This window comes from Takifugu rubripes, chromosome 1 (genome assembly GCF_901000725.2).
Source record: "Takifugu rubripes chromosome 1, fTakRub1.2, whole genome shotgun sequence".
NCBI lineage: Eukaryota > Metazoa > Chordata > Actinopteri > Tetraodontiformes > Tetraodontidae > Takifugu > Takifugu rubripes.
The window spans coordinates 19,905,173-19,916,941 of record NC_042285.1 but is presented as its reverse complement, the minus strand read 5'-3'; the positions used below and the strand labels follow the sequence as shown (position 1 = coordinate 19,916,941).

Genomic DNA, 11,769 nt, shown 5'->3' with positions numbered 1-11,769 from the left:
TGTCTATGAAAAAAACAGTGGCTTTCTCCAACCTGTGCCTCTCTGCCATCGCTGCTCCCATCTATAGGCCTTTGTAAGCAGAGCATTTCCAATTTTGCTTCTCTGTCTACATTGATAAAAGAAATTTATTGTATTTCTGTAAGGAAACACTGTGATCATGAACTGTAAACTGTGCTTTAAATGAAGTTGGGAAAAAATAGTTTCAGTTATTCACAGTAACAGACCTTTAATCTATAGTGTGTGTGTGTGTGTGTGTGTTTACAGCACCATGTACTGTAATATGTCTTTGTATCTGCTGATCTGCTGCCATCTTTTCCATGTGTCATTGTTGCCTTCGCCATATTCATCACCATCATTCCTGCCTTTTGTCATCAAAATCCACTTTTTTCATTTCTGTCACAAGTTTTTTCACGATGCTTAACCATCATCACGACCACCTCTGCCATCACACCATTCTCATCATCTTCATCACCTCCAAGCTTTCCTGTCTGCAAGCGGCAAATTTCATGCATCCACTGAAGAGTATCTTTCTCTCTTAGTCTTTTCTGAGTTTTCGCGGACCCCTGTTCTCAGACCGACGGAACAGCCGGACCAGCCTTTTCAGTTCCCACAGCCAGACACGTGACGTGGGCTCCGAAACGGAGTTTGCGGATGATGAGAACAGCATTTTTGAGGGCAACCTGAATCGGAGGGGCTCTTTGTTTCTTCCCAGGAGTCGTGATCGACGCGACAGCAGCATGAGCCAGTGCAGCTTCTTGTCGCATCTTCTGCTTCCAACCAGTGGGATCAAGCGCAGCTCTATAGACTGCAATGGGGTTGTTTCTCTGGTGGGTGGGAATTCACTCCCGTCGTTACCTGTGGGGCTCCCTCTGCCTATACTGATGGTAGATATGGCCTCCACCGGAGATAATGTAAGAAAGGCTTGTGCAAGCCAGATGGACTTTTATCTCTGCAGCTCTGTTTCACTTTTCTTTTCGTTGTTTTCCCCCCAGTTTTTACTCGTGTTCTGCATTGCCCTGTGTACTTTCAATTGCAGTGAACAAGCCATCAGTGATTTCCCAGATATTTCCACCCTTAAAATCCATATTTAACATTTTGCTATTTATGTCTTGATGCATGTTTTTTTCTCTGCTTTTTTAAAGAATGATTCCTCTGAAAGTTTTTTTATTGTTCCGTCTCAAAGCGACCGTCCTGCTTTGTGCCATCAGCATATTAACACATTCACATTGACATTGCTAATATTCAATTAATAATTAATAATAATTCAATTTCCCCACGGGGATGAATAAAGTTCATCTTAATCTTAATATGGTGATATGGCACAGCTCTAATGTTTACCATTGTGTGTAAGGCTGTATTCATATACCTGAACCTTGTGATTTTATACCTTTATGATCAATGTAACAGTCAAAATTATGGTTTATCTCTCAGGATGTGCACTTGTTCACACTGTCTTTAATTGAGAGCCCAGCTGGTTAGATAAACATAAAGAAAAGATCCTTGTAACTACTGTATACCACTCTCTGCTTACAGTTTTACAGTTTTTGTCATTATATTGTAAAGTTTGCAATGTGACTGCATGTGTGCACTATCATGCAGTATCATCATTCATTATTCTGTATATATTTAGGTGAAACTGATGAAGAAATGTGAATGTTTTTCATGCAAACTCATTTCATTTGTAAAATGTAATGCAAAATTCTCAGATATTTGTGTTTCCGTGACTTTTGGAGTTGCGTTTGTAACAACTGTTTCCTCTTCAGGGTGACACCACTGACACAGAGTACCAAGGAGCAGACGGGGGACCTCACCAGGAGTTTATGGACCTCCTGGAGGGCCCGGAGGCCAGGCAGAGAGCTCAAAGTATAGCTAGTGTCATAACAAGCACAATGGAGGGTAGGTGGGCGTGGCAGTCCAGGTCAGACGTGAAAAAAGAACAGGGACTTAAATGTCCTGTTGTTGTGGTTTGCTTTTCAGAGCTGGAAGAGTCAAGACAGAAGTGCCCCTCATGCTGGTACACTTTTGCAGAAACCGTCCTCATCTGGGAATGTTGTCCAGTATGGATGAAGTTCAAGAAAGTGGTCAACCTGATTGTAATGGATCCATTTGCGGACTTAACTATCACCATCTGCATTGTACTAAACACACTGTTTATGGCCATGGAGCATTATCCAATGTCTGGCAGCTTCAGCAGAATGCTGACTGTGGGCAATGTGGTGAGTGGGCTGCAGAATGGCCTGATAAGATTTTCCCTTTTTTCCTGAAAGGACGCCATGTTTAAAATGGCTGCTATGTCTCTGTTTTTATGAAGGTGTTCACCTGCATCTTCACTGCTGAAATGGTGCTCAAGATCATCGCTTTGGACCCATATTATTACTTTCAGACAGGGTGGAATATTTTCGATGGCATCATTGTCACCTTAAGCCTAATGGAACTGTTTTTGGCAAATGTGGTTGGCATGTCTGTTCTCAGATCATTCCGACTGGTAAGAGTGCAAACCAGCTTTTTCTGGTGCAGCCAGGTGTAGAAAAATGTGATTTGGCTCACTGTCTCTTTGTCTCTGTTATTTTTAATAGCTCAGAGTCTTCAAGTTGGCTAAATCGTGGCCCACTCTTAACACCCTGATCAAAATTATTGGCAATTCAGTTGGGGCTTTGGGCAACCTGACCCTGGTGCTGGCCATCGTGGTGTTCATCTTTGCTGTGGTGGGCATGCAGCTGTTTGGAAAAAACTACAGGGACTGTGTGTGCAAAATCTCCGCCAACTGCGAGCTGCCCAGGTGGCACATGAGTGACTTCTTCCATTCATTCCTCATTGTGTTCCGAGTGCTTTGTGGAGAGTGGATAGAGACCATGTGGGACTGTATGGAGGTGTCTGGGATGACCATGTGCATCATTCTCTACATGATGGTCATGGTTATCGGAAACCTTGTGGTACATTATCAGCTTTTACGGTCATTTCCACCTTGTGTAACAGTAGTCAAGTTTTTGAGCAAAAAAACCAACTTAACATGAACTTGTGTGATTTCCTGACAGGTGCTGAATCTCTTCCTGGCCCTGCTGCTGAGTTCATTCAGCGCTGACAAAATGTTAGCGAACGAAGATGACAGTGACACAAACAATTTGCAGATAGCAATCGCCCGCATTCAAAGAGGCATCGCCTTCGTCAAGGCTTTCATCCAAAGCAGGTGCAGAAGTGCCTGCCTCCGAGGGGAGAAGGCAGGGAAGGCCGAGGACAAGTCTCTGGATGAGCTCCACAAGCCTACAGGGCCCAACGGAGTCCCCAACCACACGCTGAAAAACTTTGCTAAGAACGGCAATGGGGTGGACAAAAGTGGAGACAAGTACATCGTCAGCAGCAGGAGCGATGACTCCATCATGTCCTTCATCAACAACCCCAGCCTGACCATCACAGTCCCCATCGCTGTGGGAGAGTCCGACTTTGAAAACCTCAACACAGAAGACTTCAGCAGCGTCTCATCTGAAGCAGCGTGCCATGTGGTGAGCACGTTTATGCTTTTATGTTGCAAATAACGTGTCTTAAATAATGCTTCCATGTCTGCTTATGACTGCAAAGGATTTCTGCGTTGGTTTGAGCTCCCTACATTAGCCGGTAGCGGTGTAGAGCAGCCATTAAATCATGCACCATTTAAATCTCAGGATTGTCAGTATTGTTTTGCCTATTATATCTGATGTACTGTATATCTAATACAGGATGTGCCTCATTTGGAACTAATAGTCAGAATGCTGTGCTGCTAACTTCAATGGTTTCTAATTGTTTTCTGATCTCAGAACAAACACGCACCTGTTTATCTCTGTTTGTGGGGTTTTCCATGATACTACACCCTACATAACGTGGAAGACAAGGCCGCGTGTGGATGAAAGTGCAGAGCATCAGCTCTGAATTGTCTCACATAATACAGTATATGGCAGTAACATGCTTACATCATTGCCTGCACTGCATTAGCCGGTCCCAGGACAGCCAATTGCCCCCTGCTTTCTCCAGGAAAGCATTCAAGCAGTTCTCATCTGCCAGCTATTAGGAGACACACCCTGTAGAAAGCGATTCAACAGAAGGCTGAAGTAGAGGTCATGTGGGTCCTTTGCACCAGCAGGCCTTTTTTGGATTTTCATTGTGTTATTGGAACACAATGATGGTGCTTCTTCAGCCCCGGTGGTAGATTTCCAGCTCAGTTAGCCAGGACTCCCATCATTGTGACTGAAAACTCAACCTTAAAATTACATTTTCTTTTTACAAAGGCAGCATATCAAATTTTAAGTGCCATTGCCACGTTACAAATGATTCGACCACTCAATTAACGCTTCCATGTACAGAATGTAGAAGAAGACGACGACGAGTACAGCTCCTCTGAGGGCAGCACAGTGGACTGTCCCCTGGACGGCGAGAGAGGGGAGTCGGTGGACTTTGAACTCGACAAAGCTATGGAACCGGACGCCTGCTTTTTTGACGGTGAGGATTACAGCCACTGGCACAACTGAAACCAGTGCAGCTTCTGTGCAAAATGGCTAATTCCCCATCACCTTTTGTCTCTCCCCAGGCTGCGTGCAAAGGTTCCAGTGCTGCCAGGTAAACGTGGAGGCGGGCTGGGGGAAAATGTGGTGGACGCTGAGAAAAACCTGCTACCGAATAGTAGAGCACAGCTGGTTCGAGAGCTTTATCATCTTCATGATCCTGCTCAGCAGCGGAGCGCTGGTAAGACTGCATGGAGAAGAAACACACTTGTCAAGCCTCGACTCACACCATTTACACATTTTATAGATAAAACTTGTCTTTCTGTTTGCAACAATTAATTTTACTTTTTCCACATCAAGGCATGTGAAGATATCAACAGCGAGAAGAGGAAGACAGTTAAAATCTTGTTGGAGTTTGCAGATAAAATCTTCACCTATATTTTCATTCTGGAGATGCTACTGAAGTGGGTGGCCTATGGATTTGCCAAGTACTTCACAAATGCTTGGTGCTGGCTGGACTTCCTCATTGTTGATGTAGGTTCAGAAGTTCAGCAGAAGGTACCTTGTGACGACAGTAGCACGTCTCCTCATTAAAAAAGGTTGTTTCTTCTTTTTGTTGGATGTATTGCAGGTGTCACTGATCAGTTTGGTAGCCAATGCACTGGGATATTCTGAACTGGGTGCTATAAAATCTCTGAGAACCCTGAGAGCCCTAAGGCCCCTGAGAGCCCTTTCACGCTTTGAAGGCATGAGGGTAAGCTTCACATGTTTCCACACCCCAAATTGTTATCATTGGTTCCAGTGGTTGTAGACTGCTGTGTTACTGGAGAATTTAAAGTAATTACTTTTTAAATTAAAATCTGTCCATTTATCACCTTAAAATACATTCTGACCAGTCTTATTTTACCTTTTATAGCCTCTGTGCTAGGCTAGGCTAGGCTAAGCTAACCCACCCATTTACAATCATCAGTTAAATCCAAACCTTAAATAATAAAGTGAAAACATCAAATTCGTTTTCAGAGTTTGGGGCAGTTAGCAGCACTCTCTCAGATGTTGTACCGTTATGTAATTTTCCTGCGCGGTGCAAGCCTGGGCTAACAGCAGCAGCTGACGTAGTGGGATGGGAGAGTGTATCAGCTGTTGAAATCAATGTAGCACATATTGATTGGCCTCAGACTGTGGTGGTCTAAAGATACAACACTGTTAAGATGATGGTCTTTCCTCATGGTGGACAGTTGGATCCCACATTTGCAAGAACAGCGTTTCACAGACAAATGCAAGTCTGAATGATTTCTGTGTTTTTCGTAAACGTTTGCTGTATCTTGCTAAAAGGCCCTGTAGGTCAATTGATTTTTAGCCTTAACGGGATTTTTTTTGGTTCAATTCTATTATTGACGTCTGTATGAGTGGCTTATGTCTGTGTGTTTGGTGTGTAGGTGGTTGTCAATGCTCTGTTAGGAGCCATACCTTCTATCTTCAATGTGCTGCTGGTATGTCTCATCTTCTGGCTCATCTTCAGCATCATGGGAGTGAATTTGTTTGCGGGAAAGTTCCGAATGTGTATCCGCAGAACCACAAATCAGCCTTTCCTTCCAACAGAAGTGAAAACAAAGAATGATTGTATCAATTTAGGCCAAGATGTTGCTCGTTGGACAAATCTAAAAGTTAACTTTGACAATGTTGGCCTGGGCTATCTTGCACTGCTGCAAGTGGTAAGAAACATTTTAGTTTGTTGGCTATTTGCATTATTTGTGGCAAATCATCAAGACATAAACACGGACATTGGTTTGTTTTTACACAGGCTACATTTAAGGGGTGGACGGACCTCATGTACGCTGCTGTGGACTCCCAAAGCAAGGTGAAATCTTTTTTTAAAGAAAAAATTGAAATTAAATGATTATTTGGTTGTTTTTCTTTCTTGTATTTTCAAATGGCAAAATAAAAGAATAAAGTTGTTGCCTAATTGGTTCTTTAAATTTTGTTCTGCCACTTTAGCCTGATGAACAGCCAGACTATGAAATCAACCTAAAGATGTACCTGTATTTTGTGGTTTTCATTATATTTGGAGCTTTTTTCACACTCAACCTCTTTATCGGCGTCATCATTGACAATTTCAATCAGCAAAAGAAAAAGATAAGTATCAAATCTGCCATCTCATTAAATGAATATCACACATTTCAGTAATATTTCACTTGATGCTAAAACCGTATTGAAAATATTGTTAAAATTAAAACATAAAACATTGTTTTTTTTTCTTCCTTTTCATGTGATGTGATTTAACAAATTCCTCTTCCAATTTTTACTTAGGTGGTCAAGACATCTTCATGACTGAAGAGCAGAAGAAATACTACAACGCCATGAAAAAGCTAGGGTCAAAGAAGCCACAAAAACCCATTCCAAGACCATCAGTAGGCCATTTTAATACTGACTGCATGCCATCTGCATTACATACACCCCCCTTCCCCCAGAGGTTTTCAGTACTTTCAGGTATCTTGATCTTGTATCTGTTACAGAACAAAATTCAAGGGTACATCTTCGACTTCACCACAAAACAAGCCTTCGATATTGTGATAATGGTCCTAATATGGCTCAACATGGTGACTATGATGGTGGAAACTGCCGACCAGTCCGAAGAAATGGGCAGAATTCTCTACAATATTAATGTGGTGTTCATTGTCATCTTCACGGGAGAGTGCTTGTTGAAGATGATCTCCCTTCGTCACTACTTTTTCACAAATGGGTGGAATATATTTGATTTCATCGTCGTCATCCTATCAATCATCGGTATGGTGTTCTTCCATCGCTGTGCTGCTCAGATAAGTCTAAGCTTTTGGCTTCATTCAAAGATTAACTTGTTTTGCTTTCTCTTCCAAGGTGTGTTTCTCTCAGAGTTGATCGAGAATTATTTTGTCTCGCCGACCCTGTTCAGAGTCATCCGACTGGCTCGGATCGGCCGCGTCCTCCGTCTTATCAAAAGTGCCAAAGGAATCCGCACACTCTTGTTTGCCTTGATGATGTCACTTCCTGCCTTGTTCAACATCGGCCTTTTGCTCTTCCTGGTGATGTTTATCTACGCCATCTTTGGCATGTCCAACTTCGCTTACGTCAAGAAGGAATCGGACATCGACGACATGTTTAACTTTGAGACATTCGGCAACAGCATGCTCTGTTTGTTCCAGATCACCACCTCTGGGGGGTGGGACAAGCTTCTGGCTCCAATCCTCAACAAACACGCAGATGACTGTGACAATAGCACAGAGCACCCTGGCAGTTCCGTTAAAGGGGACTGTGGAAATCCTCCTGTGGGCATTGCCTTCTTCGTGAGCTACATTATCATATGCTTCCTGATTGTGGTCAACATGTACATTGCAGTTATCCTGGAAAACTTTGGGGTGGCCACCGAGGAAAGCGCAGACCCACTGAGCGAGGACGACTTTGAAATGTTTTACGAGGTCTGGGAAAGGTTCGATCCTCGTGCGACGCAGTTCATGGAGTTCAATAAGCTCTCAGACTTCGCGGACTCCCTGGACCCGCCCTTATGCTTACCCAAACCCAACAAGCTTGAGCTAATCTCCATGGACCTACCCATGGTGAGCGGGGAACGCATTCACTGTCTGGACATCCTCTTTGCATTCACAAAACGGGTTCTGGGCGAGGGCGGCGAGATGGACATCCTCAGGGAGCAGATGGAGGTGCGTTTCATGGCTTCCAATCCTTCCAAAGTGTCCTACGAGCCCATAACCACCACCCTCCGCCGCAAACTGGAGGACACATCAGCCACCGTCATCCAGCGGGCTTACAGACAGTACGCAAGCCAACGGTCTCCTGTCAAGAGCCCCGTAGCAGTGAATGATATTCAAAGGGACAGAACAATCGATGATAAGGAGGATGGCAACACAGACGCACCCAAAGAAATTTCCGGCACCGACGAAAGCGAACAGACGCCTCCGATGGCGTGTAACAGCGTGGCAGCGAGCGGCAAACATAAATACGAAAAGGACAAAAGCGAAAGGGAGGTTGAGTGTAAAGATGTGTAAGCGCGAGGTTTACGGAAGGCAGAGGCGCGACAAAGACATTTTAACTGATGGCAACATGTTTACAATCTTGCGTAGTGACTGAGACATCCACTGGACTCTTTTCTTCAGTATGGATATCTATGCCAAACTGATCGTGCTTACTTGATTCTAAAGGATGGTGCCTAAGTTGCTCTTTCTGTCTTTACCGGGAGAAAAGGAGCCTCGAGGTTGACTCTGGAGATGATTCAGAATTCTGAAAGATGCATTCAGTAACGCTTACATGTCGGTTGCATCTAGTTTTTCAGTCCATTTTCATGAATGGTCGTTATATCACTGACTGTATTACGTTACCTACTTATGTCACAAGCGGGAAACCAAACACCCTTCATTGTTATTACTCAGTCAAACTTGGTTTCTTGACTTTTTATACCTTTTTTTTTAACTTTTCATAAAGTTTGTCCTTCGACATCACTCTTCACAGGAAGCAGCATCACTTTAGCCATCGATTCTTTCTAACTGAGAGCACTTGGAATACTCCACAGGTGCCGTGTCAGAGATGCTGCAATGAGACCCAAAGTTGGACCTGCATGAATCTTTTCACCATGGTAATGCATGCCAGAGTGTAACTCTCCCTCTCTCACGCACGTCATGCTTCGTGAGGTGCACAAATCAGGATGGTTTGTTTATTTTCATGTTTTGGAGAAGTGTTTTGGCTATTGATGGATGATGATTGATTATCAGTTTCAGAGCAGTAAATAGCCGTTTCCTTCGATCACACAGGGATGCTTGTAGAGCTAATTATGACCATATGAAAACGTCAGACTGAACCTGTTGAAGGATGATGTCCTTGAGCAGATAATCTGAGGGTTTCTGGTGTCATTCTTTTCTTCTCCAACATGCTGACAGATCTTCGTTTCCCTCCTATTGTCTGTTGTCATCCTGTAAGAAATGATGGCATTTATTTAACCTGACTATTTATTACCTATTGTGAGAATCCAGATATATCCTTCGTGTTTCACTGTGTTCATTCAGACGGGCAGATAGACAGTACGTTCTGTTCAGGTTATTAGGGTCATTTGTATCTGGAACAGTTTATTCAAAAGAACATTAGCCTCAAGAGGACACTAAGACTATGAGCTGCTGCCGGACACACACAATAATACACACAACACGTGCATATGAATCCAATGTTATTTAAAGCTGGACAAAAATGCTATACAGGCTGGTTTTTTGAATACGGTTAAACATTTCTTAATCTGACACTGGCTACAAATGCCCATAAGAACTATTAAATGAACAGCATTCTTCTCCAAAAGTGCATCCAAGCTTTATTTTATTAAAATCACCTGCTTTTGTTTGGAAATGGTGCCTGGAATAACAGCCATTTTATGTGTGTGTGTGTGTGTGTGTCTATGTGTGTGTGCACGTGTATGTTTTCTTTGTTTTGTTGTTTTTTAACAATCGACCTCTCAGGTCATTATAATGATGAATATCTTGTTGGATGAAATTCAACTCCGGATCTTCTAAATGACCGACTCAAGAACGTGTTTCCTATTTCTGTTTACATTATGGAGCTGCGGTTGTGTCACTTGTGTCTGTTGTTCCTGCAGCTGCGATGCCCCCTCTCAACTGTGTCACAGCTCAATCTCTTATTCCATGTTATAAATCTATAATGCCAATCCTCAAAGTATATTTTGCATGTAATCAGAACATTCAGTACTTACATTATACTTTATGCATACTGAAAAATGTTTTGTTTGCACAGAATTTTACATCATGAATATGCATAATGCTTGTAGTGTACGACTAACTGCATGCAACTCTTACAGTATAATTCATTTTACCGAAATGACAAAGAATAAAGATGACATGCATCAAGATTGTGTAAAACCTTTGTTTTATCAAGACAACCGCTTTACATTTTGTCTCAGGAGAATCAAAGATCCAGTTTCTATTTGAGGTGGGTGTGAGTTAGAGGAATTGGACTTAAATTATATTTAAAAAAATCTATTTCTACTCTAAGAAGAACTTAACCAGAGGCCATGAGGAAGAACTATTTTTTTTCTCCTTAAATTCAGCAGGTTTTCCATTTTAATCTAATAGTCAATCTTATTGTATTATTACTTTGTTTGTGCTATTCAGACAATTTAGCATTTAAAAACCTCAGCTAACAAAGAGATGTTTTTTTCATATAAAGAAATGACTATTTTTATTGTGTGTCAATGCTTTTGTGGGTTTTTTTCTTTGTTGCTATGCTATTACAGTTGAAAATTTTGATGCATGACGATATCTAAATGGATTTAATTTAAATGTTTTTTTTGTTTGGTTTTGGGTTTTTTCATGTTGATCTTGAAATATGAATTCAACCACACTTTATTTTGTATTAATTTCAGGAACACAAAGATATATCGGCATTAAGTCTTTGATTAATTCTATTTTTTAAGAAGCTTTAAACCTTGAATCTTAAAGTTTTAGTTACATTTTGCACTTGAGTTCATCAAACGTGCGTCCAAGATGCTGAAATATGTCTAAGCTTTGCGACTCCTGCCGGAAACTATTAGCATCTGAGGGAGGCAGAACATTTCATCAATTATTAATAGGAGTCGAATATTTATCACAGTTCAGCACTGCTGTTACCTGTTGTAACTGGTGAATCTTCAGACCTCTGAACATTCATTCATTCTGCCTCACACAGATGATCGTTTTTGCAGTTTGCAGCAGCACACACTTGGTAGTTTACGTCTACCAAAATACTCAAAAGCACAAGTGAGTTATGTTTGAAGGATAAACCAACAACCAGCCAGATTATATAAAGGAGTCACTATAATTATGGCAGCCTACAAAACAACAGGTGGAGTAAACGGATTTCCTTCACAATGAGTAGTCATTCACCCTGCTGGTTGCCCAGTAACATGACATCCAACATGGAGAATAGGAAGTGGGCCTGTCATTCCTACCCTGGGAGTCTTAAATATGGAATAATAATATGTGAAAAGATCTCTCTTTGGCTTGGCATCTTGCCACTGGCATGCATGAAAATGGTAAGGGGGGAAACAATTCCAGAAGAAATCTGAGAACAGCAGCCATAACAGCTCTGTAATTTTATTTACTGTGGACAGGAAAAAAACTCCATTAGATTAGGTAGTGGTAAGTAGCCTTATGGCCCTACCTCCGCACTGTGCTAGCACACACATGTGCACGCACATACGGATGCAGACACTGAACTGCTCCAACAGTGAGTCCCCAACACCAGACAGACTGTATAAATCCCTTTCAGAGGA

At 42.1% G+C, this 11,769-nt stretch overlaps 1 protein-coding gene across 1 annotated transcript; it reads left to right on the top strand.

The window, feature by feature from the left end:
• The first annotated feature begins 561 nt into the window (after positions 1-561).
• Positions 562-10,366, top strand: LOC115249137 (sodium channel protein type 2 subunit alpha-like). The gene is made up of 16 exons (XM_029833590.1): positions 562-884; positions 1,764-1,896; positions 1,978-2,216; positions 2,312-2,485; positions 2,577-2,933; positions 3,036-3,500; positions 4,335-4,470; positions 4,559-4,713; positions 4,833-5,006; positions 5,104-5,226; positions 5,909-6,184; positions 6,274-6,330; positions 6,468-6,605; positions 6,776-6,880; positions 6,986-7,256; positions 7,347-10,366. The coding sequence occupies exons 1-16, from the start codon at positions 738-740 to the stop codon at positions 8,507-8,509; spliced, it is 4,113 nt and encodes a 1,370-aa protein (XP_029689450.1). The 5' UTR covers positions 562-737; the 3' UTR covers positions 8,510-10,366.
• Positions 10,367-11,769: the final 1,403 nt, after the last annotated feature.

Coding starts and splice junctions, on each gene's coding strand:
- LOC115249137 (XM_029833590.1), top strand. CDS start 738: ATGAGCCAGTGCAGCTTCTTGTCGCATCTTCTGCTTCCAACCAGTGGG. Junction 6,185..6,273: donor ATCTTGCACTGCTGCAAGTG/GTAAGAAACATT, acceptor GTTTTTACACAG/GCTACATTTAAGGGGTGGAC. Junction 7,257..7,346: donor CGTCATCCTATCAATCATCG/GTATGGTGTTCT, acceptor TTCTCTTCCAAG/GTGTGTTTCTCTCAGAGTTG.